Below are 26,063 nucleotides of genomic sequence, written 5' to 3' on the forward strand. Positions count from 1 at the left end.
AATAAATAAAACCAACTTATTTTATTAAATAATAAAATTTATTTATTAATTAAATAATAAAACCAATTTAACAATATCCATAGTCTCCAAAATGTAAGATAACAAAACATAAGTAGTATTGTCTCCAAAATAAATAAAAAATCCAAAATATTAATAATTTAAAAATAGTAATATTACAAAACTAAATGTCATCAAAATCAATTTCAAAGTCATTATCGTCGGGCTGTTGTGGTGGCTGTGGTGGTTGTGGCTGCTGTGGTTGTTGTGGTTGAAAGCTTGCCATCATGGACTATATAATGTTAATGTCCAAGTTGACAGGCTGAAATTGTGGAGGTTGGATGCTCGAATTTGTTGTTTGCAAATATTGTTGCATTTGTTGGAAGTTGTTGTTCTGGGTCATAAAGGCTTGACTGAAGTGTTGAATCATGGACCAAAAAGCCTCAGGTGGTATCGTTGGAGGGTCAACTATGGTGGACGGAAACGGTGATGCCTCTGATTGTGAAGAGGATCCGGTGGCGCTTGAGGCACAGGTACTAGTGCCCTTCTACAAATTAAACCATAATCATAAAAACTACATTTATTTGGTAATAAATTTTGTATCACCAAAGCACTAATTTTTTTTTAAGTAATTTATGATATCTTGTTGAATCTTATGATGAATAAATTATTAATTTTTATGAATATCTTTTCAAATTTTATGAATATATATTATTGTTAGTTATGAATGCATAATAAAGATTCATTATATAAATAAATAATATTTAATTATACTTATTATTAAATTATTTAATAATTATCAAATTCTTTTAATAATTTTTATTTTTTTTAAATTATCAATAAATTTTTATTATTTTAATTTTAAATTAGAGTAAAGTTAACTTAATTACTTATTCTATCTATATATATTATTGTATTTTATAAATATATTATATTTATTAATTTACCATTAAAGATTACTATTTTAATTTCTACTTATTTTATAAAAAAAATACTAATAAAGTTTTATATTTGTAAAAATTTTATTATAATTTACACTTTATTATTTTTATAATTAATTGTTTTAAAATTAATTAAAAATTAAATTGTAATGTTTAATATTTCTAAAACTACTAAAATTTCGGCTGCATAACGACTATAATATAACATATCCCAAAATTTAAAACATGCATTAAAACTACAAAACCAGTCCCAAAACATACATATAATTGATTTCAAAGATTTATATCTCATATCAACAACATAAATCATATTATAAACATTTAATTATATTTATCTAACATAATAATCTAATTATTATTTAAATTCTAATATTCACATCCACATTAAATCATATATACATATTCACATTTTTTATACATACATTCATATAAAAAAAAACATATATATATGAATAAATAAAATTATATCATCTAAAATCTAAACCTATAATATGTATTTTTTTATAACATAATATTTAATTAAATCAAATTAATAAATATATTTACAATATATCCCTAAAAAATACAAATATAATTAAATTAATAAATAAAACCTAAAAAATATGAAATTCAACACTCTATAAAATAACCAATTTGTCTTAATTAATAAATCTGTCCTATAATCTCTTTTCTTCTCTAAATTGCATAACTCTGTGAAATTATCCAAAATTGACATGGTCAACTTTGATAATTCTAATTGATAAATAAATCAATTAATTGAGACTATCTAGATGATTTTATCCAAGGTACTGTGGGGACCACATACCTATGAAATTAAGCTCCAATAAGTTATCATAAATTTAACAAATAAAATTTACTTACTTATTAATTCCTCATGACTCCACTAAAGACTCAAAATTATACTCTTGAATTCCTAGAACGCTCTATAAGCAATATAGATACATTATTAGTTATTTATTGTTACAACCATAATTATCACTCAATCCTCTATAGACAGTCTACAATGAGATGGGACTAAAATACCATTTTACCCTTTCATTGTATTTTATCCTTAAAACACTTAGTACCTTGTAAATGATATTTCAGTAAACTAATATTAATTACTGAAATGAGATCTTTAGCACCTCGAACTAAACTAAAAGGAAACCAACGTCTTACTTCTTAATTAGAAGCTATAGATGTTCATATCTATGATTAACACTCTCACTCAATTATACTACCGAGTTCCCAAGATGTAAGTATGGGCTAGTCCGTAGGGTAAGTTGGTAACGAACAAGTAAAAAAACTCAAATAATACAATCAGTTAGAATACTAACCACTCAGAATTAAGATTGAATTGACATATGGTCAACTATATAATATGACTAGAATAGATAACAGTATGTTTACTTATCTTATTTACTGTCAATATCAGTCTAGTTCGATGTAACAAATATATTTGATCTTATCTACTTTGCTAATGTTCTTGAAAGAACATAACACTACAATGTGTAAGTAGATCATATCGTAGATTGGCAGGTCAGTGTAAATCCTATGCATTGACTAATCTTATGACTAACTTATTTTTTAATATATAATCATATTTATATTCCACTATGATTACGTCACTATAAATATGATTAACTATATGCTCAGGATTTAATAGAAGTTTATATTAAACAAATATTCATGAAAATAAAACATGTGAGCAAAGTGATTGACCAAGTTAAAAAATGATTTATATTCTTTTATTGATAATAAAATGAGATTACAAAGAAATTGAGATTTAATTAGGTATAAAACCCCAACAACTCATATTATAATATAGCCCATATGGGTGTGCCAAAGGGGCAATACGCCACATTGGGCACCCTAGAGTGCTCTTTAGCATTTCTCTAAATTAAAATATGTGGAACTCGTTACTAATTTGCACCAATAACTGTTTGCGATATTGACTTGCACCAATAACTGTATAGAGTGTTGGACACCCTAAGATGCTCTTTAGCATTTATCTAAATTAAAATATATAGTTTCTGGTACTAAATTATACCGATGACAGAATGTCATGTAGGATAATGTTAAACACCATTGGTGTCCATTAGCAATACCTGACACCCTAAGGTACTCTTTATGTTTCTTATTACTAATAGAGACTCGCATAATATACACGGTCCATAACTAAAATCATACTATCTTTTAAGATAGTGGGGAATAAATACACTTGGGATGGATTTTACCATATCCACATAGAGAAACAATCTAAAAAATAGATTAAAAAAAACAATAATAAAACAAAAACAACATCAAAATTAAAAAGCAGAAATGACATAAAAAAATAAGGAGAATATCAACACCGCGACATATAGGGGTGAATATTAGGCCCGAAAAACTCGAAAACCGACTGACCCGCTCAGCTCGAGCCCTACGGACCAGAATAAGTGAAAAATCTATTTCTGTCGGGTTAAATCCGATCCGAACCCGAGTATATTCGGGTCGGGTTCGGGTTTTGAATATTCATATATTTCGAGTTTCAGGTTTAAACTTGAAACTCTATGCAAATCTGAATATACGTAGTTTTTTTTTTTATATTAAATTATTAATAGACTCATATATAAATGTTCTTTTCCAAACCCTAAACGTAATTCTAATTTCCTTATATGCCACAACTTTCTCTCTCTCTCTCTCTCTATACGCAGTTTTCAACTTTTGGGTTGATCAAAGGGCATCAGTGCTCTGATCGTGCTGAAATTATGCAGGCAGGCTCACGACACAAGGGTCTTCATTCTGAACGGTGGAGATCAGATTTGACTCATTGGTTTGTGTGTTGTGGGTTTGTGAACACTAGCTCTTTTTTGGATTTTGTTTTGATGTTTTGGTTAGATTTTTCATCTTTCCCTATGAATATTCTTTAACTAGGGTATATTATTTTGGGGTTTTTGACTCTTTTCTCTTGATCTTTGAAATTTGTTTTGTTCTTCTGAATTTTTCTTTATAAACGAGATTTTTTTAGATTTTGTGTTTGTTACACCCCGATTTCGAGAATGAGAATTTTGATCTCAATAATCAGGTTTGTAAGGTGTAAGCTCGAGACTAGCACAGTCGTCATGTGATCAGGAAGTCAGAGATAGTCTCGCTGAGCAGTAAATGTGACAACATTGGGATTGGTGAGCTCGAGAACTACGTAGTCTCGGAGGTGTTCCGAGGTTATAAGTTAGGCTCGCAACTCGCAGTGGCAACGGTTCAACACTTGTATAAATTTCTTGATTTATTTCCTGCCCTCAAGCAAGACAATTCAAGCTCGAGTATTGTAAGCTCAAAGAGGGTGGTCTCGTCAACATCACTTGTTGAGAACATAGGTGAACCAAGGTGACAAGCTCGCAATAGGTAAACGGTCTTGAAGGCGTGTGAATCTAGCTACCAAGCTCGCAAGCTGTGTGTGAACATGTTTATTGTTATAAAATCCCTATGTTTAAGGGATTTGATGTAATTTGTTATTAAATCCAAAATATCATGGGATATTACCACGTACGTAGTAATTAATGCATTTAATGACATTATTTTAATTGATTTGTAGAATAACTCCCCGAAATCTGTGGGAAGAGATTCGGTAAACCACTCTATAAATAGAGTGGAACGATTCATTTGTAAGAGAAGAAAAAGACGAATATTGGAAAAACTCAATACAATTGCTTCTAGAAAGCTATCAGAGAATTCCAAGAAGTTAATAACACAAACTCGTGGACTAGATAAATTTTAACTGCTGAACCACGTAAAAAATCGTGTCTATATTATTTGTTTCCTCTGGTATATTTCGTTTAATTGCTCTTTTTCTCTAAGTTGACGAAAAACGGCGTCAACAGTGTTTGATTTAATTGGGAGATTTTGCTATGTTTTCTATACATGCATTCGCTATTATTTGGCCCTCCTAGATCTCTGGCTCTTTGATTTTTCTCACTTGATTTTGTTTATATATGATATTAGGGATTCAGTGTGTGTTTGAGCCTTGAGGTTGTGTACTTGATGATGGGTGGATGTTAATGATTTGTGTTTGTATGTGTGCTCAGTTTTGATATTGATATTGTTTCTTTTCTTCATATGTTTTTTACAGGATTTAGCATTTCCTAACCTTTATTATTTTATTTTCTTAGTTTTTCATTTTTCTATGGCTAAATCGGTTTGTCTCACCTTTCACTCCTTGGGTTTTGATTTTTGTATGTTTGAATTCGCTAATTTGTTGTATGAGTACGAATATGTTTATAATCTAAATGAGTAATTTTGTTTTTTTATGCTAGTTATTCAAACATATTAAAATTGATTTGTATGATTTTATTTATAGAGTTATACTTTCTGTTATATGCTCAAAAGCTAATTTTGTCATTTTATTTTACTTTCAAAGATTATTGACTTAGATAAAAAGTTTGGATTTAGGACCTTGGGAGATTTTTGAAAGAAATATGGAGGATGATGAATGAATGAAGGCTAAGGTCATTTGGTTTGTATTTTGGAATTGTATATGTATCTTTACTATTTTAGTCCAATATGGGTATGGACAATGACATTTTATGGAATTTAGATTTTTTTTTGGACTTGGACAATTTATTTTTGTAATTTGAGCTTAGATATTAGTAACTTAGTTGTTTGAATTTAAATTATGAAATGTATTAAAGTGAAGTTTTAACTTTTTGAAACTTTTGTTTAATTTTATTAAATTGTACTATATTTTGAAAGTAATGATCAAAATTTTTAAAATTCAGAAGATGTCAAAGTTTTAAGTGTAACAAAAAAATATCTGAACAAAATTGTTTAAGAAAACTGTCAAAATGCAAAAATTAAAAAAACAATGGCCATTTTCAAAAAAATTGAGCAAGGCCATTCTCGGCCAAAACCCGAAATGCAGTCCATTACAATCAGAAACTTGCACCGATCTGTCCGCAACCGTCGGTTAAATCCGAATCCGAACCCGAGCTTAATCCGAGTATCATTCGGGCGGGCTTGGTATGTATTTTCCAAATCCGAGACCCAAAAAATCCGAACCATGCAAACCCACATAACCCCCAATTTGCACCCTAGCAGCAGATCCTCCAAATTAAGGACGCAACAAACTCCGAGCAGAAGCCGTATTTGGGCCGTGAAACCCACCCCAAGTGCCGCTGAGAAGTCCACCCCGTACACTTCCGAGAAGACTCATGCGAGCTCCGCTGAAAGGTGATGTCGAAAATAGAAGAGCAGCTAGCGCTAGCCGGACCCACGATCTTTAGATATGTCACACTCAACCCAAAACGGCAAAATTTGTTGTCGGAAACACGATCAACAACCAAATGGGAGGCTGCACCACGAACCTCCAAGCAAGCTATAAGACGGTCAATGCGCTAGGACGCACAACCGGAGCCAAGAAGTTACCCTTTTTCTCTTCTTTCTCTTACTGGAAACTAAAGCCGCATTCACAACAAATCACTTTCAATACACATAAATCTTCTAATTCAGTCCAATTAATATGCTACTTCTTAGTATTTATCTAAGTTTGGTTATTGTTAGGTTACCACCTAATATCCAACCCTACTTTTTAATTAGATACTTTGAACTAGTGATCTTAGACAGCTAATATAAACAATCAGACATTAGATTTCTGGATTTTGATTTTTTATTTGGTGGAAAACAAAACAGTGGTAAACTCATAAGTCGTAGTTCGTGGAATAAAAATGTTACGCAAAGTTATTTTATTTACGTATAATCCAAGCAGTCTGAGGCCATTTTCTTTGTTGTTTAGTGAAACAGTGTACTTAACCAAAGAGTCCATACAAGAATATAAAGTTATATATTAATATATAATCCAATTTGGCCATGTGTGTCAATTAATCTCTAGTAGTAGTACCAGTACTATTCTACACACCAACTACTAAGTCTAAAAAAAAAATACTGATATTTTATTTTCTTGGCTCTGCTTAATGACACAGCTTTTCTTACCTAAGTGAAAAAGAATTAGTAAAGCCAAACTTTGCATTACTTTTCATACTTACTTATTTAGAGTCTCAAAACTTAAGAACAATATTTTCTCATTTTCCTGTTCTTGACTCGCTTTCTCTGTGTTTTTATTTCTTTCTTAAGGAGACCACCCACCATGTCCACCATATTCTGGAAGAAAAGCTTCCCAATTTGCTTCTCCATTTCAAAATGTTTCCCAACAACTCAGTCCCCACTACCTCCCTTCACTGAAGACCAAGACCACACTCATACCACATCATCATCATCTTCGTCTTCTATGCCTATCAAAGCCTTCAACTCATCAGTTTATGATATCTTCGCCTCCAGCTCCAACCCAGACCACTTCTTCTCCTCCCCAGACGAGTTCTGCGACTCAGATATCTTACCACCGCCGGAGTTTGATATCGCCACCGTCTTTGCTTCCCCGAGGTTCTTCTTCTCCTCTCCAGGCTACTCAAACACCATAATCGAGTCGACAACCCCACATCAAGCCTCCAAACCACACCCACCCCCGGCCATTGCAGAAAGAAAAACATCGGCGACCCGATTCGCCGGCGGCGTCGAGGTTCCAAAATATTCCGTTGACCCTTTGGTTGACTTCCGGCGTTCAATGCAGGAAATGATGGAAGCTCGGGATGTTTTGGTGGATGGGAGAACCGACTTGGAGTACCTCCATGAGCTTCTCTTGTGTTTTCTCGCTTTGAATCCAAAAGAAACTCACAAGTTTATCATTAGTGCTTTCACTGACATAGTCGTTAGTCTCTTATCGGCGCCGGACCAAGGCCGCCGTCACCGCGAAGTTAAGATCCGACGGCGGCGTAGTGGTGGTGGAAGGCGACTCAGCATGTAATAACAATTATTACTATATATATATATTCATTTGTCTTTCGAATATTTATATATATAAAAAAATAGTAAACAAAATAAGAAATTAAAAAAAAAAGTGCCTTCGTATTCTTCATCCTATTAATAATTATTTTTTGCTTATATATATATATAAATATATATATCTTTAATTTTGTTTATGGTGATGATTTCAACATGATACATTGGATAAAAAAAGTTGGATGTTTGTGATAATTACAAAACCAAGGGAAGCGTGGGATAAGTTAATGTCTATCTCGATGTTTGTTTATTTTAATTACATTTTACATGTTTGTCGTTACGTTATATAATATATATAAGTTATTATTTTTGTTTGTAATCAATCATAGAGATTAGTAAGATAAAGAAAAAACAAAAACAAAAACAAAAACAACAGCAACAGCAACAAAGTTTTGTTTTGTGTAGTTGAATGTTCTATTTATTGAGTAGTTATTGATTGAGAGTAAAGTTTTGGTTTTATTGTGATTCATTCAAGTCCTTCATAATATTTATGGTTGGATTCCATACATTTCTTTCTCTTGCTAAACACTATAAAGTTCTCCCCCTTGCCTGTCGGTACTGGGCATTTGCACACATGACAAAGATATATAGTCTTAATGTTTCTTATTATCTATCACTATATATATAGGACATGGATTTAGTCCCGCCCCGTACTGAGACGGAGCGTGTGCCGACATCCAATCCAAGCCGTTTAATATTTCACTTTCAATCCAATGGTTACACTGTGAAATTAGCTGCGCAATCACCACCGTTAATTCATTTATGAAAAATCGTAGGGTTAGAATACAAAGTTGGAAGGTGGAAAAAGAACTCACACTAACCTGACACTTTTAAATTATCGTGTAAGGATACCTATAATGGTACAAATTATTCACACACATACTGATAGAAATATGATTTTGATAGAAATATGATTTTTCCCATCTCGATTTTCCTGATTCTCATTCAATATATATACAAAATATACAAGTTAAACTTTTGGCTATATTCACATGTAGAGCCTGATATTATGGCTATAATATAACTATGATAAAGTTGACCCTATTATAACATAAATGTAGAATATATATATACTTAAAATAGAATATTATGTACAGATTCTAATACACCCCTTTAGTCGAAACGGGAGGTTGGCGTACGTTGAGACTATCCCGAAAATCATCAAAAAGTTGTAGCGGAAGCCCTTTAGTAAAGATGTCGGCTATTTGATATCGGGAAGGAACATGAAGAATACGAGCCTGACCACGAGCGACTTTCTCACGTACGAAATGTATATCCATTTCAATGTGTTTAGTACGTTGATGTTGAACGGGGTTGCCTAAAAGATATATAGCGCTGACGTTGTCACAATAGACCAAAGTGGCTTTCGAAACAGGACAATGTAGCTCCAAAAGTAAGTTTCTAATCCAACAAGATTTAGAAACGACGTTAGCCACCCCACGGTATTCGACCTCAGCACTTGAGCGAGATAAAGTAGGTTGTCGTTTAGCAGACCAAGAAATTAAGTTATCCCCAAGATATACACAGTAACCTGAAGTTGACCGTCTGGTGTCTGGACATCCACCCCAGTCCGCATCGGTATAGGAGATAAGCTTGCTAAGCGAAGAGGGATAAAGGTGAAGACCGAACTCAAGAGTGCCTTGAATATAGCGAATGATTCGCTTCAAAGCAGACATATGTTGTGTTCTCGGATCATGCATAAACAAACACACTTGTTGAACAACATAAGAAATGTCTGGCCGTGTAAAAGTTAAATATTGTAAGGCTCCAGCAAGACGACGATATTCAGTCGGATTATGATAGGGATTACCTGAGGAGATACTAAGTTTTGCTTTGGTGTCCACAGGCGTAGGGGAGGGATTGCAGGAAGACATACCAGCTCGCTCAATAATTTCTTCGGCATATTTCTTTTGTGAAAGAAAGAGACCCCCTGAATGTCGCGTAACAAACATACCCAAAAAAAAGCTGAGAGGACCCAAGTCCTTCATTGCAAACTCGGAACTAAGATTAGACATGATGGACTGTCTAAGGTCATCAGAAGAAGTCGTAAGAATAATGTCATCCACATAAAGAAGAATATATGTCATATCGCTACCACGGCGATAAATAAACAAGGAATGATCTGAAACACTATGGGAGAAGCCCAATGTAGCCACACAATCGGTGAAACGCTGGTACCATGCACGAGGGGCTTGCTTAAGCCCGTAAAGAGACTTCTTGAGCAAGCAAACATAATCAGGGTGTACAGGATCGCGGAAGCCAGGAGGTTGATACATTTAGACAGTTTCATCGAGATTTCCATGTAAAAAGGCGTTCTTGACATCCAACTGATGAAGACACCAAGATTTAGATAAGGCAATGCTTAGGACCATTCGAATAGTGGCTGGTTTGACTACTGGACTGAAGGTGTCACCACAATCTTCTCCATTTCGCTGGCCGACACCATCACCCACAAGGCGGGCTTTATACCGCTCAAATGAACCGTCTGAGTTCTTCTTATGCCTGAAAATCCACAAACTTCGAATGATATTAACATTAGAAGGACGGGGCACCAAGTCCCACGTCTTATTTGCAATAAGAGCATCGTATTCGTCTTGCATGGCCATTTTCCAATTATGATCGTGTAAGGCATACATAGGATTTGTGGGTAAGGGAGAAAGAGAATTCGTAGCTGAAGTACGAAGATTAAGAAGTTTGCGAGGCTTAAAAATTCCATGTTGGGCTCTTGTAGTCATTTGAGGAGAGTGTGGAGGATTTTCATGAAGGCTCAACGGAGTGAGGTTTGGGGATGGTGGGGGGTTGTGCATGTTGGGTGGAGTGGGGGAGGAAGGAGTAAGAGGTGGTGACAAGGTACGAGGTAGGGATGGTTTTGTGGGGGAGTTAGGAAGAGGCAAAGAAGAGCTTGTGTGGGAGGTGGATGGAATTGATGGGGTCCGAAGAGGAGAATCAGTAGTGGGAGTAGTAGTAGTGATGGGTGGATCATCAAGTGAGGTAGTAGAATGTGGACCAGGAGTGCTGGACGTGGGGTGAGAAGGTAAGGGAAAAGATGAGAAGCCTATATCCAAAAACTCATAAGTAGTGGTAGTAGGAGTATGCAATTTAGAAAATGGGAAAGTATTTTCATCGAAAAGGACATGTCTTGCAACAATAATTTTATGGCTCGATGTATCATAACACTTATAACCTCTATGATTTGATGGATATCCCAAGAAAACACATGGTGTTGATCTAGCTTGCAATTTATTGATAGAAGTAGAGGGTAGTAAAGGATAACATAAGCACCCAAAAGTTCGAAGATGGGAGTAGGAAGGGTCTTTTTGGTAGAGAATTTTTGTGGGTGTTTGGAAAGCAAGCTTTTTGTTGGGAAGAATGTTGAGGAGATAAGTGGCCATTTGTAGTGCATGATGCCAAAAAGAGGGTGGTAGGGAGGCATGAGCAAGGAGAGTGCGGATGATGTTATTTATGGTACGAATTTTCCTTTTGGCTTTTCCATTTTGAGGTGATGTGTGAGGGCAAGAGAATCGAAAGATCATTCCATGTAATTGACAAAGATTATGAAAAAGGCCATTGTCATATTCCCTGCCATTATCACATTGAAAACATTTTATCTCTCTTTCAAATTGTGTTTTAATATGAGCTCGAAATGATAAAAAAAATGGAATGTACTTGAGATTTATTGGCAATGGGAAAAGTCCATAAAAAATTCGTAAAATCATCAAGAAATAAAACATAATAACGATATCCACCCCTACTAAGAGTAGGTGATGTCCAAAGATCACTATGCACAATATCAAATGGCAAAGAAGTGTAAGATAAAGAGTTATAAAATGGTAATTTAACCTGTTTCCCAAGAAGACAAGAGTGACAAAAAAAATTATCCCGAAATTTATTACAATGAATAAAATTGTCTTTGCAAAGAGATCTTAAAACATTAGCTCCAGGATGCCCTAAACGATTGTGCCATATTTCAGGAGAAAGAACTGCAAAAGTAGATGGTGTGGAAGGACCACTGGAAGGACTAGTGGTAATTGGATATAGATCACCCAAGCTATTACATCTCATTAAATGTTTCTATGTCTGAAAATCCTTCACAAAGAATCCAAATGGATCAAATTCAACAGAAGCATTATTATCAATAGTAAATTTCCTCACAGAGACAAGATTTTTAATCAATTTGGGTGCATGCAAAACATTATTTAAATGTAAAGGAGGGTGAGGATGAGGTAATGATGCATTTCCACAACCATGAATTGGAATAGTATGGCCATTACCAACAGTAATATTACGATTATTGCTCATATTGAAATAAGACATGAGATTACCTCCATTAGTAGTCATGTGAGACGTTGCTCCAGTGTCCATGTACCATTGCTCATCTGGAGGTGTAAGCGTAAGAGTGTGCATGGCATTTTGAATATCAGTAGGAGTATAAGAGGATCGTGTTGACTGAGTTGTGGATGCCATGTGGGCCTGTTGTGGCCTCGGCCCAAGTAGACTAGGAGGGCGGAGAGAAGTGGTCGGCCGCTACCAGGGGGCCGTAGTGGGGTACGGGCATGGTGGGGTAGCCTAAGGTTGCCACTGTCCAGTCAAAGTCGGTGGGAAAAACCAATGTTGCGGCTGTGGCGGTGCCGAGTACGTGAAGGGTTGACTACCACAGCCACCGCTCCGGCCCTTTCCTTTGCCACCGCGATAGTTGGATCCGCGGTAGTTGTTGCGGTAGTCGGTGCGGTAGTCGTTGCGATTGTTGCGAGTTTGGGATGAGTTTCCACGTGAATTCCCAGTCGAAGGATCATCATTAGTCAGTATAAGAGCAGATGGATTGGTAGAATGACCGGCCTTTTTCGCATGTGTTGTTTCTTCTAGAACTAGCATAGATCGGGCCTTGTAAAAAGGAGGAAAAGAGTCGCCATGACAAATCTGTGTACCAACACCAACGTAAGCATCGGAGAGACCGAAAAAAAAGGTTATTATATTTAAAATTCTCCATCATAGAAAGAGAACAATTGGTGTGTCCTCTCATATAGTCCTCCTCCTACCACGTTAATATCGTTCAGTTAAGCGGTTTACTTTGTAAAGATTCAAGATGATTATTCTACTTCTTGATTTATTAATTGTTTGCTACAGAAACAATTTATTATCAAGTATGACTCCTCTTTGATATAATTTAATTCTTTTTATGCTTTTCTCCTATTAAAATCACTGGAAATAAAGAGGTGAAAGCACAGTAATTTGTTTAGAGTTGTAGTCATTAAGAATAACAATATTTTGCCCTTAATCATGGCTTGTATTTGCATTTACGTCCAAAACAATATTTTGGCTCAATGGACTAAAATATATTACAAGAATGCATTAGAAAGGTCAGTTGCTCAAAATGGGAGCTAATTAATGTCCCTTCAAATTATGTGTGTGAATCTATTTTATTTGCAAGTTATTCTTATCTTGTAATGTGTTACTTCTAAATATGGAGAATGTTTTGTTTATTTGATATTGAGAGTAAATATTTTTTCTGAAAAGTTATAGCAAAATTATGGTGACAAGATGTTGGAGAGTCTGTTCTTACTCAAAATATTTAAATTGTTCTTGCACATTTATTGTTCATGTAATTAATAAGAAGTTAAAATGATCATTTATTATTTCAAAGGTCTATGCCAAGAGTAAACACATTTAAGCCAATATTAACTTTCTTATCTGACGTATTTTTGTTTTTTAATGCTATGTTGCTACATATGTGTAGATAATTGAAAAATTCATGACCATAAAAGGCCTTTGCATGTGTACATATGATGGTTCTGTTCTTGTTCCTATTACTTAGCATATCTTGTAACCAATTCAACAATATTTTTAGTTGTGTGAGTATTTTGATGTTTTACCATCGACATCAAGACTTGACCAAAATTATTTTGTGGTCGATCTAATATATTGTAGAAACCAATTGTTATTATGGAAAAGACTAAAGAGCATTCATGCGTTCATGGTGTTGCTTCTGATCTTGTGTGAAAGGATATTGTATTTGGGATATTTGTGTTTGGAGAGGAAAGTTGTAAAATGTATTGAACTCCTCTAAAAACTAAAAGAATTACAAAACTCACTTATATAGTGGAGCAGAACACAGTCAAAAAGGACCCTAAGGAATACGGCCCAATAACAGAAAAAACAAATACAACTGATTTACCAAACGTAATTAAGACCAAGTATAATTAAGCTAAGTCAAAACAATTGTTATTGTCTTACATCCCCCGCAAACGTAGCGGCCTAGGAAGGACGCATAGTTTGGTTCTGAGAGCCTAAAAACGAGAAGCTACCAAGGCCTTGGTGAGACAATCAGCTAGCTGAGTATCAGACGAAGTAAAAGCAAGAACAAGCTGCCCTGCTACAACACGCTCTTGAACAAAATGAATATCTATGTCAACATGCTTCGACTTGTTGTGCAGCACAGGATGGGAGGCAAGGTTCAAAGTACTAAGATTGTCGCAATATAACACTTGTGGTGTAGGCAACCGAAGGTGAAGATCAAGTAATAAGGACTGAATCCAGGACACTTCAGCAACTCCATTAGCAAGGGCTCGATACTCAAATTCCGTACTGGAGCGCGATACAACTCGTTGTTTAGAAGAGCACCAGGAGATTAAGTTATGGCCAAGAAAGATGCAATAAGAGCTGGTACTCCGGCGATCATCGGGGCAGGAAGCCCAATCGACATCTGTGTAGCAATAAAGAGCATGAACAGAGGTCGTTTGAAGAGAGAGGCCAAGATGTGTAGTGCCTTTCAAATACCGAATGACGCGTTTGACAGCAAACAAGTGTGAATCGGTGGGAGCATGCATGAAATGGCAAAGACGATTGACAGCATGAGAGATATCGGGCCTGGTGATAGTGCAACACTAAAGGGCCCCCAAAATGCTACGGTACTGAGTAGCATCAGAGAGAGGGGAGCCATCATGAACTGACAAGGAAGGCAAGGCTAAAGGCGTGGCTACAGGCTTAGAATCCAACATTCCTGTTCTAGTGAGAACATCCCTTATATATTTCGTCTGACTCAAGTGTAAACCAGCCCCTGTAGAATGAACTTCAATCCCCAAAAAATAATGTAAAGAGCCTAAATCTTTAACAGCAAAATGCAACTTTAAATACTGAAGAAGATCATCAATAAGAATAGAGGAGGAGCCAGTAACTATAATATCATCCACATATACAAGGACAACCAACATGTGAGTCGAAGACTTGTAGATAAACATTGAAGTGTCAGCCTTGGAACCAGAGAATCCCCAACTAAGTAGAGCTGAGCTAAGCTTGAGAAACCAGGCCCTAGGAGACTGTTTGAGGCCGTATAAAGATTTGTGCAATTTACACACATAGTCAGGCCGAGAAGCATCTTGAAACCCTTGGGGCTGGGCTATATACATATCTTCATGGAGATCACCATGTAGAAAGCATTTTGAATGTCTAATTGCCGCATAGTCCAACCCCTAGTGACAGCAATGCTCAAAACCAATCGAATAGTTGTCGGTTTGATAATGGGACTAAAGGTTTCGTGATAGTCCAAACCATGAGTTTGAGCAAAGCCCTTGGCACAAGCCTCGCTTTGAAACGATCCACAGAACCATCAACACAAAGCTTGATTCGATATACCCATTTGGGACCAATAATGTTACAATTCGGTGGTCTAGGAACAAGAGACCAGGTGTTTTGGGAGAGTAAAGCCTGAATCTCCAAGTTCATGGCAGTAACCCATCATGGATCCTTGGCAACAGCGGCATAAGAGGAGGGTTTAATGGGAACACTGGTAGCAATATTACAAAAAAGGCGAGGTTTAAAACACCCACTTTGGATCGTGTGACCATTGGATGAATGTTAAGTGAAGTAGAAGAAGTAGGAGGCACAGAAGGCTGACCATGGGAGGAAGAGGAGGAACACGGAGAACCAATAGGCGCATAAGAAGAAGATTGAGAATGAGAAGGAGAGAAATTTGAAGAGTGTGGAGAAGCAGATGTATTTGGTTTGGAAACTGAAGGGAAGGGAAGAGAAGAAATGTCAGGAATAGGAGAAGGAAGAGGGGAAGAAGAAAGGGAAGCAACAAAGGGAAAAACAGATTCGTTAAACACAACATGTCGAGTAATATATATACGACCAGTTTCAAAATGTAAGCATAGAAAACCTTTATGATTGCTGCTATAGCCTAGAAAAATGCAAGGCTGTGATCAAAACTCGAATTTGTGATGATTGTAGGGACGCAAAAATGGAAAACAGACAACCAAAACACCTGAAATGTTGATAAGAAGGTTGCTTATTATAAAGCACCATGTAAGGAGATCTATTTTGCAAAACTCTCGTAGGAAGGCGATTAATTAAGTATACAGCGGTAGCAAAAGCATATGGCCAGAAGGCTAAAGGCATGGAAGAGTGGGCAAGCAAAGCCAAGCCAGTTTCAACAACATGCCTATTTTTGCGCTCAACCCGCCCATTTTGTTGGGGAGTATAAGGGAAAGAGAGTTCATGTCGTATTCCTAACCTGGTGAAAAAGGTGTGAAGGGGACGGTATTCACCTCCCCAATCAGATCTGACACGTTTGATGGTGCTATTGAATTGAGTTTGAACCATTGTGCGAAAAGTAAGAAAAGCATCATAGGCTTGATCTTTCGAATTCAACAAATAAAACCATGAGAAACGGGAAAAATCATCAACAAACAAAATAAAATAACGAAACCCAATAATGGAATTAATAGGAGATGGACCCCATAAGTGTGTGTGAACAAGTTCAAACATAGAAGATGCATGAGAAGAGGATAACATAAAAGGTAATCAGTGAGATTTTGCCAATTGACAGGCAGTACAAACATCAGAACTACAACTGGAAATGGATGACAAATTACATAGAGATAACACAGACTTAACAACATCCTTGCTGGGATGACCCAAACGAAAATTCCATAAGTGTGTAGGATTACTGGAGGCTACATGAACTTGAGGAGAGACAGCACAACGACTGGAAGGGGAAGAGTTGCCTCTGTAGAGACCATTATCGAGCTGTCCCCACAGAAGAACCTGGTTGTTGACCCAAAAAAAATGGGGATAAAACTCAATAAAAGCTTGATTATCAGCACACAAACGAGAGACACTAAGTAGATTTTTTGTGAGAGAGGGAGAATGATAGATATGATGTAACTTAAAAGGGAAGTAGGTGTAGAAATAGAAGACGTATCGACATGAGTGATCAGAACTTGCTTTCCATTACCAACGGTCACATGCTCAGTACCAGTGTAAGGAACAACAGAATCCAACATGTTTAAATCTAGGGTGAAATGATGCGAGGCTCCCGAATCCATATACCAAACTGGATCAATAACAGAGGTAGGTGTTGCCTGAGGAAAATGAGGAACAAATCCAAAAGAAGAAATATATGTATTGAAATTGCGTGGAGCAGGAGAAGAAGGATAATGTTGTAAATTGGCTCTGTGATAGGACTTGTTAGCAGTATGTCCAGGTTTAAGGCAAATTTGGCACAGAGGTCTGGATGGAGATCAGAAGGAAGATGAAGACCAAGGCTAGCGGTGTGGAGAATATGAGCCAGGGGGTGGTCCCCGTGGTCGAGGAAATGAACTAGAAGCAGAAAATGGTATGGGAGATGAAGAGCCGAAAGGAGCAGAGAACTTAGCCTTCGATTTTGGAAGAGACATATTCGCCATGTTAGCTTGAAGGGAGCTCAGTTGTGCAGCAGCCATTTGACGCTCAAGAAGAGCATCGTGGCTAAGTAACAAACTGTAAACCACTTCCATACGGGGTTGATAAGATCTGTTTTGCAGAGACGTGACAAAGCATTGTATTCGGGGCCTAACCCATGAAGAAAATAATGAAGATGGTCCTTGTAACATACAGGCTCGCCAATCGCAGCAAGTATGTTGCAGATACATTGAAATTGTTGGACATACGCAAGAGCAGTAAGGCCCTCCTTCTTTAGTGTTTGCAAAGAGGTCCGAATCTCAGAGATATTAGCAAAAGAGGCAGCGGAATAAAGTTGTTCCAGAGCCAACTAGATTTCAGAAGCAGAACCAAAACTAATAAGCTGACCAAGAATATTTTCAAATACGGAAGCATAAATCCAACTCATAAGCAACCGATTGTACCACTGCCAAGTAGTATACTCGAGATTAATCTGTGGTGAGGCAGAATCAGTCAGACGGGGAGGGCAAGGGCGAGACAATCCAGAATATCCTCTAGACCGTTGGCGATGACAATATTCAGCAACTAATTTTTCCATACTAAGAAATTTTGATCATCAAGCTTCACAACAAGCGGTTGATTAACAGAGGGTAAGCTAGGGAGCGTCGGGAGCTCAGTGATCGCTGAAGCTAAGGGAGAAATAGTCGGAGTAGTAGTTGAGGTCGGAGGCAGAGTAACAGTAGAAGAATCTGCAGTAGAAGAGGTAGGACAGTATACCGAAGCCATTGAGGAGTTGTATATGCTCTGATACCATGAAATGATATTGTATTTGAGATATTTGTGTTTGGAGAGGAAAGTTGTAAAATGTATTGATTTCCTCTAAAAATTGAAAGAAATACAAAGCTCACTTATATAGTGGAGCTAAAAAAGGACCCTAAGGAATACGACCCAATAACAGAAAAAATAAATACAACTGATTTACCAAACGTAATTAAGACCAAGTATAATTAAGCTAAGTCAAAACAATTGTTACTGTCTTACATTGTGGACAAAATTTCACTTTCAACTAACCATCTCATGAAACTTTTGATTCTGCGACAATCTCATTTGAATTTATTTTGTGAAATTGATGGCAAAGTAATGTGTTTTTGTTATGTTTTAATGTGTTATGCTTTGTTAAAATAGGTTGCACTAGTACGCGCATGGTTTGTCAAGAATTGTGAAATTACAAAAAAGACCATACTCTAAACAATAAAACATTAAGAATTCATTGCAATTACAAAATTAACCCAACTTTCACACCATTTTTTACAAATAAAAAATACAACCAACGTGTAGCCAGTGTTTATGATTAATAAAATTCTTATTTTATTTTATTGGGGCCTATAGCCTAAATAATATAATTCAAAAGCTGCTACAAAATTCAATAACAATATTTATACAGTGAGTGTGACCCGTTCCGTCTCCGTACTAGATGGGTTAGAATCGGTGGCCCTATATATAACGTGATTCTACATATTAAAATATGGTACTTGACTTGATACACTAATTGTACACAACATCAAATAGTGTTGTCTTATTGTACCGATAGTGTCTATCCTTTTTATAGCTATGATGTGGAATTTTATCAACTATGTATCTAAGCTAGGAGATAGTATAGGGAGTGAAGAAGGTTTTGGATGACACAAGAAAGATGAGAGTGCAGGTTAGATTTATATTTATTTATTTATATGGGACATAAATGGTCCTATATAAAGATGGAAAAAATAAAAATTAATGATGTACTTAGAAGCTGCATTGTTATGCTTATAACTTAATTATGACTTAAAGTTATGAGTTATGACAAAGTTACGAGTTATGGTTATAATTTAACACAATTTTTTTTCAGCAATTTAACACAAATCTTTAATCATCTTTTAGGATTGAGATAACTATATATCTCCGAGCCAAGATTCTCTTCTTAAAAAAAAAAACTAATGAAATTCACCTTTTTTTTTGTCGCAATGAAATTTATTCAATGAAAATAATTTATAATGTCAACATTCTATAAGTTTTTAATCTACCCAAAGAGCATGCATAGTTAATTCATGATGGTGAACATGAATTAATAATACTTTTTGAAAATTAGACAACAAACTTGCAATATTCTCTAACAAAGAGCATTGAAAAAATAAAGATATCTGAGAGAAAGCAGTCACAACTGCTAAACATTCTTATGCACTAATATGCAAAGAAAGACCAAGTGAATAACTCTAATCTAGTGTGACCATTAAAGACACATTCTGCATTTACAAATCCTCATCCTTCTTGTATAGCATCCAAATATCAAATAGCAGTTATGAATCTACAAATAAAGATAGATAAGTATATTTTTAGAAAAGATAAAATAATAATAATATTAATAAAACCAAGAAGTTATAGTAATACTACAAGAAATGGGACTTTCCCCGGTGAGTCTCACCGTGTCTCCAGGAAAGGTTCACTTTTACCGGCGCGTTTAGTGATACTCACCGGGGAAAGTCCTGTTTTATACTGGCGTTTTTTCCCGCCAACGAAAGCATGTTTTGCCGACGCTTTTCCCCAAATGCGCTGGCAAAGAGTAATCAAATTTTGAGTGGATTTTCGTCAAGACTTTTGGCGGCGAGAATGTGTATTGCTGGGAAAAGTCTCCAATATTCGCCGAGAAATGTCTTAACCTCGTCGGCAAAAGTATTGTTTTGCGCCGGCAAAATTTTTCTAGTTTGGAATTATCAATTCTTTTTGAACTTGTACACTTTTTTTTTTAGTTTAACTTGCATCATTTTATATGTTTTGAGTTTGGAAAATGTAATCACGGGTTTGATTTCTTCCAAATTGTTCCAAGATTAACATATTAACTTATTAATAGTGTTTTGTTTTAACTATTTGAAGTTAAATTGGTTTGATCGGTATTGATCTCACAATGATATCATAGTTTGTAGTAACCTTTGATAATTAAATGTTATTTTAGAAGTAATCAAAAGTTTGATAGTATGTATAGTGCTTTAAGATACATATTATCTAACATTAATAACTGTTCTTATTAACTGTTAGTACTTAAAGTATTATGATGTGTTTGTAACGTTGCTAATCTAACTACGAACTAGTAATTTGTTACAGCGTTAGCTAATTATTAGTTAGATAAAATGTAACTACTGGGTTGATTGAGTCACGAGTGTTTAAATATCAACAATCGAAGTAAGTAATATTGTTCTTCTTGAATGTTAAACGTTAAAGTGTTCTAATTTCTATTATTTGATCACGATCTCACAATAATCGTCTCATCAACTGTTAGAGTTGATTCTACTTTTGCTGGCGGAACAAATTTTGCCGGTGATATAATGCGCCGACAAAAGTCCAACCTACCTCAATTTACACACGTCCGCATAAGTCTCATTAATCAAAACGTTGGCATTTTTATTTAGGGTTTCGAGTTTCATTTTTTCCGGCGAGAAGTCGATTTTTACTAGCGACCCAAAGCGCGCCAGCCAAAGTCGTAGCAATATCAGACCCCAACCCTGTTAGGAACAGTTCCTAGTGCGCAACAGAAATTGCGGTAATGGTAGTATTGTATACAACAAAAATTTTCATATAAACAGCTTTATATGAGGATCCTTTAATATGTAATATGTTAATCGACAAAATATGTATATGTAAAATAATACGAAATGATTTACCTCTGTAGCCAATCAAGAATCCTTGAATCTTTTCATATATATTTCGATCTTCCTATCCTCGCTAGAGTACTCACACCTAGATCTTCCAAGACGTTCTCTACACCTCATGATGTGGGTGGGCACATAGAGATCAAGAATCAATATTTGTGAATCAAAAGTATTCTCAACACATGAGACTCTTGATTATAGGCTAGAGAGAAATGTTTATCTTTTTGTGTGAAAAAGATGATCAATTTTTCTTTTCTGTAAAAACTGTTCTATTCTTATTTTCTATCATATAGAATATATAGGTATTATTATCATAATACTAATACTAATACTAATACTAATAATAATAATAATAATAAAATTGATCATATTTAATAATAATAAAATAAATGATAATTAAAAACAAAGTCTTACATTCTATTTTAAAAACTCTTTTCAAAATATTTAATTAATTAGATAAATAAAATAAAAAAACCAATAACTGATCACTATCAGTAGTGGAAACCAATTTTGACTATCCATATTTATCCTTTCACACTTAAATAAAATAATTGATTAAAATCAACTTCTTTTATTTCTACACATTTTCGAAAATTACATTAATGTAATAATAAATTGTGCAACTTCAATAATCATATAATTGCATATTTATCCCGAAGAATAAATATTCTCTCAAATAACCCATTCACAGTTTGACTCTTGTATCAACTCTTCTATTGAATAGTGCTGATAGAGTCGCTCTGATGACATATGGACCAATAATTCCAAGCTCCAATAAATACAAGATTATGAACCAAAACTCTTTGATTCAATAATTATATTTATTAATCTCATGATTACTCTACTATAAATTTAATATGAGACTGCACTCTTGAGAATTAAAGACATATATTTACTGAGTACTTTATTGTAACCATAAAGTATCAATTGATATAATCATTACATATAAATTAATCCTCTATTGATGATTCATAATTAAGTGGGAATAAAATTACCATTTTACCATTTTAAATTATATCTTGATTCCTAGTGTACCATTGACTTTACTAGTGAATGTTAATTCATAATCTGATTATGAATTTGACGTCAATAACCTTTTCAGTTCCAAAAGCTAACTCGATAGGCAACCATCATTCAATCTATAAGAAGGTATAGATTCCATATATGTTAAGCTATGTCCCCAGCCATATACATCATTGAGTCCCCAAAACAATAGTTCTTAGCCTGATCATTCTGAAAAACCGCAACGCATGGATCAAAGGATCCAATGACATATATAGGAGTTCATAGTAACTTCAGGATTAAGATCAGTTTGTATATGATCATTAGTTGATGTGTTTTATAATACTGTGAAACAGTATTCAAACAAGTATTATTAAATCACATCTAGTCCAGTTCTACATACTCTCAGTATGTAAAGTACCTCTACTAAAGTGTCCTACTACACTAGTAACCCGGATCCAGGTCACATGTATTCATAATACTAGTGGATTATACTTGTAGTAATTAATCTAAAGATTCCATAACTTTATTTTACTACGAACTATTTAAGTCCATTATCTCAATTTCGATCATCTCATACCAATATGAGATTGAGAAGATTGAGACCACATAGATGAACTTGAGAATTTTCTTATATTTACTTAATATTATTAACAATAATATAGTACATAAGCTACATACATACAATATCTCAATTCATTCATTTATTTCATTAAAACCATTGTCAACTACAATTTCTTTAAGGGCACAATTCCCAACAAGCTCGCGCCTCCTTGCTCACTTTTTTATTCTTCTTCTTCTTGATTTACTCCCTCTCCCTCAGCAATTTCTGCAGCCCATGCCATCACCAACCCCGATCCAACCCACACCACCCAGCACACACAACACCCAGCCAAGAACTCCCCACCCAAGCCCCTCCACATCCACAGCACCCGAGCCACCCCACACCCACCGCCGGCCCCCGAGTCCCCCACCACATAAAGGAAATTTTATTTTTTTATTGTTTAATTTTTTGTGTAAATTTTTAACACACTCTCTTTTTGTGTCCAAGCTCCTCCACCATCGGTGTGAGTCCACCGCTTCGATGCCTTCATTTGTTAAAAAGTATGTTTTTTATATTTTTTTTTGTATGTAATTTATTTTTTTGTGTATGTGTTAGAAATTTTATATATGTTTGAATTTTGTAAGTTTAAAATATAAAAAATTTAAAATAATAGTAATTGATTAGTTATAAATATTTTATGTGTTCTTATGAATGTTTTAGGATTTTCTGAGTGCGGGATTTTAAAATTTTGGGAATCGTAATATTAAGTCATTATGTTGCCGAATTTTTCGTGAAATTTAATTAAGTTAACTATTTTTTTCGGTTATATGTTATGTCAAAATATTGAGAAACTAAAATTGTAATGAATATTATATAATTAGAGTCAATTCGTATTTTATAATTAATTGAAAATTATTAAACAAATAAATTAGTAATTAATTTTTGAAACATACAAATAAATTAGTATTAATTAGAAATTACTTTGTTATCTCTGTCCCAATATCCTTATGATTGATGACTGTTGACCACAACCCTCAATGATAGGGATATCGGCACAGAGATTATACATTTTCCTATATTAAATTATTAATTATAGATTAAATTAATGAATTATTATAAATTAAATAATAATTAACTTCTAATTTTATAGGTGAATTAGTAATTATTAATTAATTATTATAGATGATGCCACCTGACCGAAGTTGGTTGAGTGCTCGAAATCGCCTATCAGCTGAACATAAAAATGGTGTCGTTAAGTTTGATGAAGTTGCTAAGAATTACGTTGATTATCAGGGTCTAAGTCATTGTCCGTGTAAGAAATGTGGGAATGCTCATTTCCACACCCCTAATGCAATCAGAATGCATTTGTTCAACACTGACATCCAACCATCATACTTAGTATGGTATTACCACAGAGAGTTGGTAAGTAGGGAACCAGATGCAGTCCCAATGGGGGACGGTGACGAGATGGCAAATGTGTTGGCTGATATTTTAGCAGAAGACGACACCGATGGAGAGCCAAGTACCTCTCCAACTGGAACCTTTAATGACCCCCTCCCCAGATGATAACAATAATCGTGACAAGTGCAATAATTTTTTCAAGGAGATGTCAAGTGAGTTATACCCTGGTTGTACAAAGTATTCGACATTGAAATTTTTAGTGAAGCTCATGCATTTGAAAGTGATTAATAAGTGTAGCAACCATTATTTTTATGGTTTGCTCGAATTATTAATTGATGCAATGCATGTGGGAACAATCTTACCTAAGAGTCACTACTATTCCAAAGCTAAGTTGCAAAGTCTTGGATTAGGATACGATACGATGGATGCTTGCAAACATGATTGTGCACTCTTTTGGAAAGAGCATTTGAGTTTGGGATTTTTTCCTATATGTGGTGTGTAACGTCCTACGTTTTCGGGTACCTTTAAACGACTCGGGTCGGGATTTTTCCCCCGGGTTAAGAATATTATTTTAAATAATATTATATTTTGTTTGTAAGTATTCCATGAGTTGTTGCTAGCCAAAATATGAATTTTGTGATTTTAAAAGTCAAGATAAGACTTTCGGTCCTGGACCGACACAAAAACCCTAATCGGGTAAAAATCTCGGAAAATAAAACGAAAAATCATGGCAATTATATTTTGGGCATAAAATACATTCATAAAAGTTAAATTTTGGTCAAAAATAATAAACCTAAAAGAAAATGGAAATTTTAAGGCATTTTGTGGTAAATGCCTAATTTTGCCGAAATGGAGAATTTTATTCCATGAATGGACCTTAGGTTAAATTTTATTATGTGATCAATTAATTTAAATGTGAGAGACATTTAAATTAATTAATTAATGTTAAGTTTGGTGATTAAAACTTAATAAGAGTGAAAAATGTGTCAAAAGCCAATTTGGACTTTTCTTCTTATGAAACCTTTATTAACCTTTAAAAAAAAAAATTATATATAACATAGATAAAATAAAGAGGGTGGCCGGCCATGTGGTATTTTAGAGTGGTGTGAACCCAATATTATAAAGATTAAATCCCATTTAATGAAGAAGTCAAGTGGGCAAGTGGGTAGAAAAGCACTTAAGTACTTTGTGATATTTTGAAGAGTTTTGTGAGCAATTCCCACACTAAGAACCGACCACTCTCCCTCTATCATTCACTCATCTGATTTTTGAAGACCTTTCAAAGTGTTCTCTCAATATTCAACCTCAAGAACACCAAGGAAAACTTGGAGGCTAATTCTTGGTCTAGGAAGTATTTTTCCCTAAGGTAAAGTTTCACTAATCTAGGCTTTTGTAAAGTTTTAATCATAGAGATTCAAATAGCTAATTACCTATGTTGTTGGGGGAAGTTGGTTAGGGTTTTTGAAAGGTTTTGGAGGAGCCAAAGCTAATAGGAAGGTCCAAACCTTAAGCAAGAACACCAAAAAGGTAAAAAGTTTACTTTTGATGATTTTGTTGTAGGGTTTTTAGTTTTAAGCATTATTTTGTATATTTAATGCTTAAAGTTTCTTGTTGGTGATGTAATAAGGTTATGGTAGTTGTTTAATAATTTTTATGATGCATGTGTATTGATTTTTGAAAATGGGAACCAAAACCCCCAAGGGTTTTGTAGGATACCCTAAAACAAAACATGTTTTAAGCTGTGACTTCCAAGGGGTCAAGCAGCCACTGTATATTGGTTTTGTAAAATTAAATTGTACTGTGATGTTGTTGAGATTGAGTACATAAAATTGAGCTTTTGAAACACTAAAAAATGTTTAGAAATGAGTAAGTTATGCTATTTCAAAGTTTAGGTAAAAAACAGTTTTTTTCGTATTCTTATTTTCGGAACCAAGTTTGGACAGCCACTGTATAGGGAAAATGAACCCAATTTTTTCTAAAATTGTGTGGACA

General features: G+C 34.8%; 2 protein-coding genes across 2 annotated transcripts; one reads left to right on the top strand and one right to left on the bottom strand.

The window, feature by feature from the left end:
• Positions 1 to 6,926: 6,926 nt before the first annotated feature.
• Positions 6,927 to 7,749, top strand: LOC133815345 (transcription repressor OFP12-like). The gene has a single exon (XM_062248197.1). The coding sequence runs from the start codon at positions 7,036 to 7,038 to the stop codon at positions 7,747 to 7,749; it is 714 nt and encodes a 237-aa protein (XP_062104181.1). The 5' UTR covers positions 6,927 to 7,035.
• A 1,135-nt stretch (positions 7,750 to 8,884) lies between these two features.
• LOC133815346 (uncharacterized mitochondrial protein AtMg00810-like) lies at positions 8,885 to 10,060 on the bottom strand. Its single transcript, XM_062248198.1, has one exon. It carries the CDS (start codon positions 10,058 to 10,060, stop codon positions 8,885 to 8,887), a length of 1,176 nt encoding a protein of 391 aa, XP_062104182.1.
• Between the last annotated feature and the right edge of the window lie 16,003 nt (positions 10,061 to 26,063).

Source organism: Humulus lupulus, chromosome 2 (assembly GCF_963169125.1).
Source record: "Humulus lupulus chromosome 2, drHumLupu1.1, whole genome shotgun sequence".
Taxonomy (NCBI): domain Eukaryota; kingdom Viridiplantae; phylum Streptophyta; class Magnoliopsida; order Rosales; family Cannabaceae; genus Humulus; species Humulus lupulus.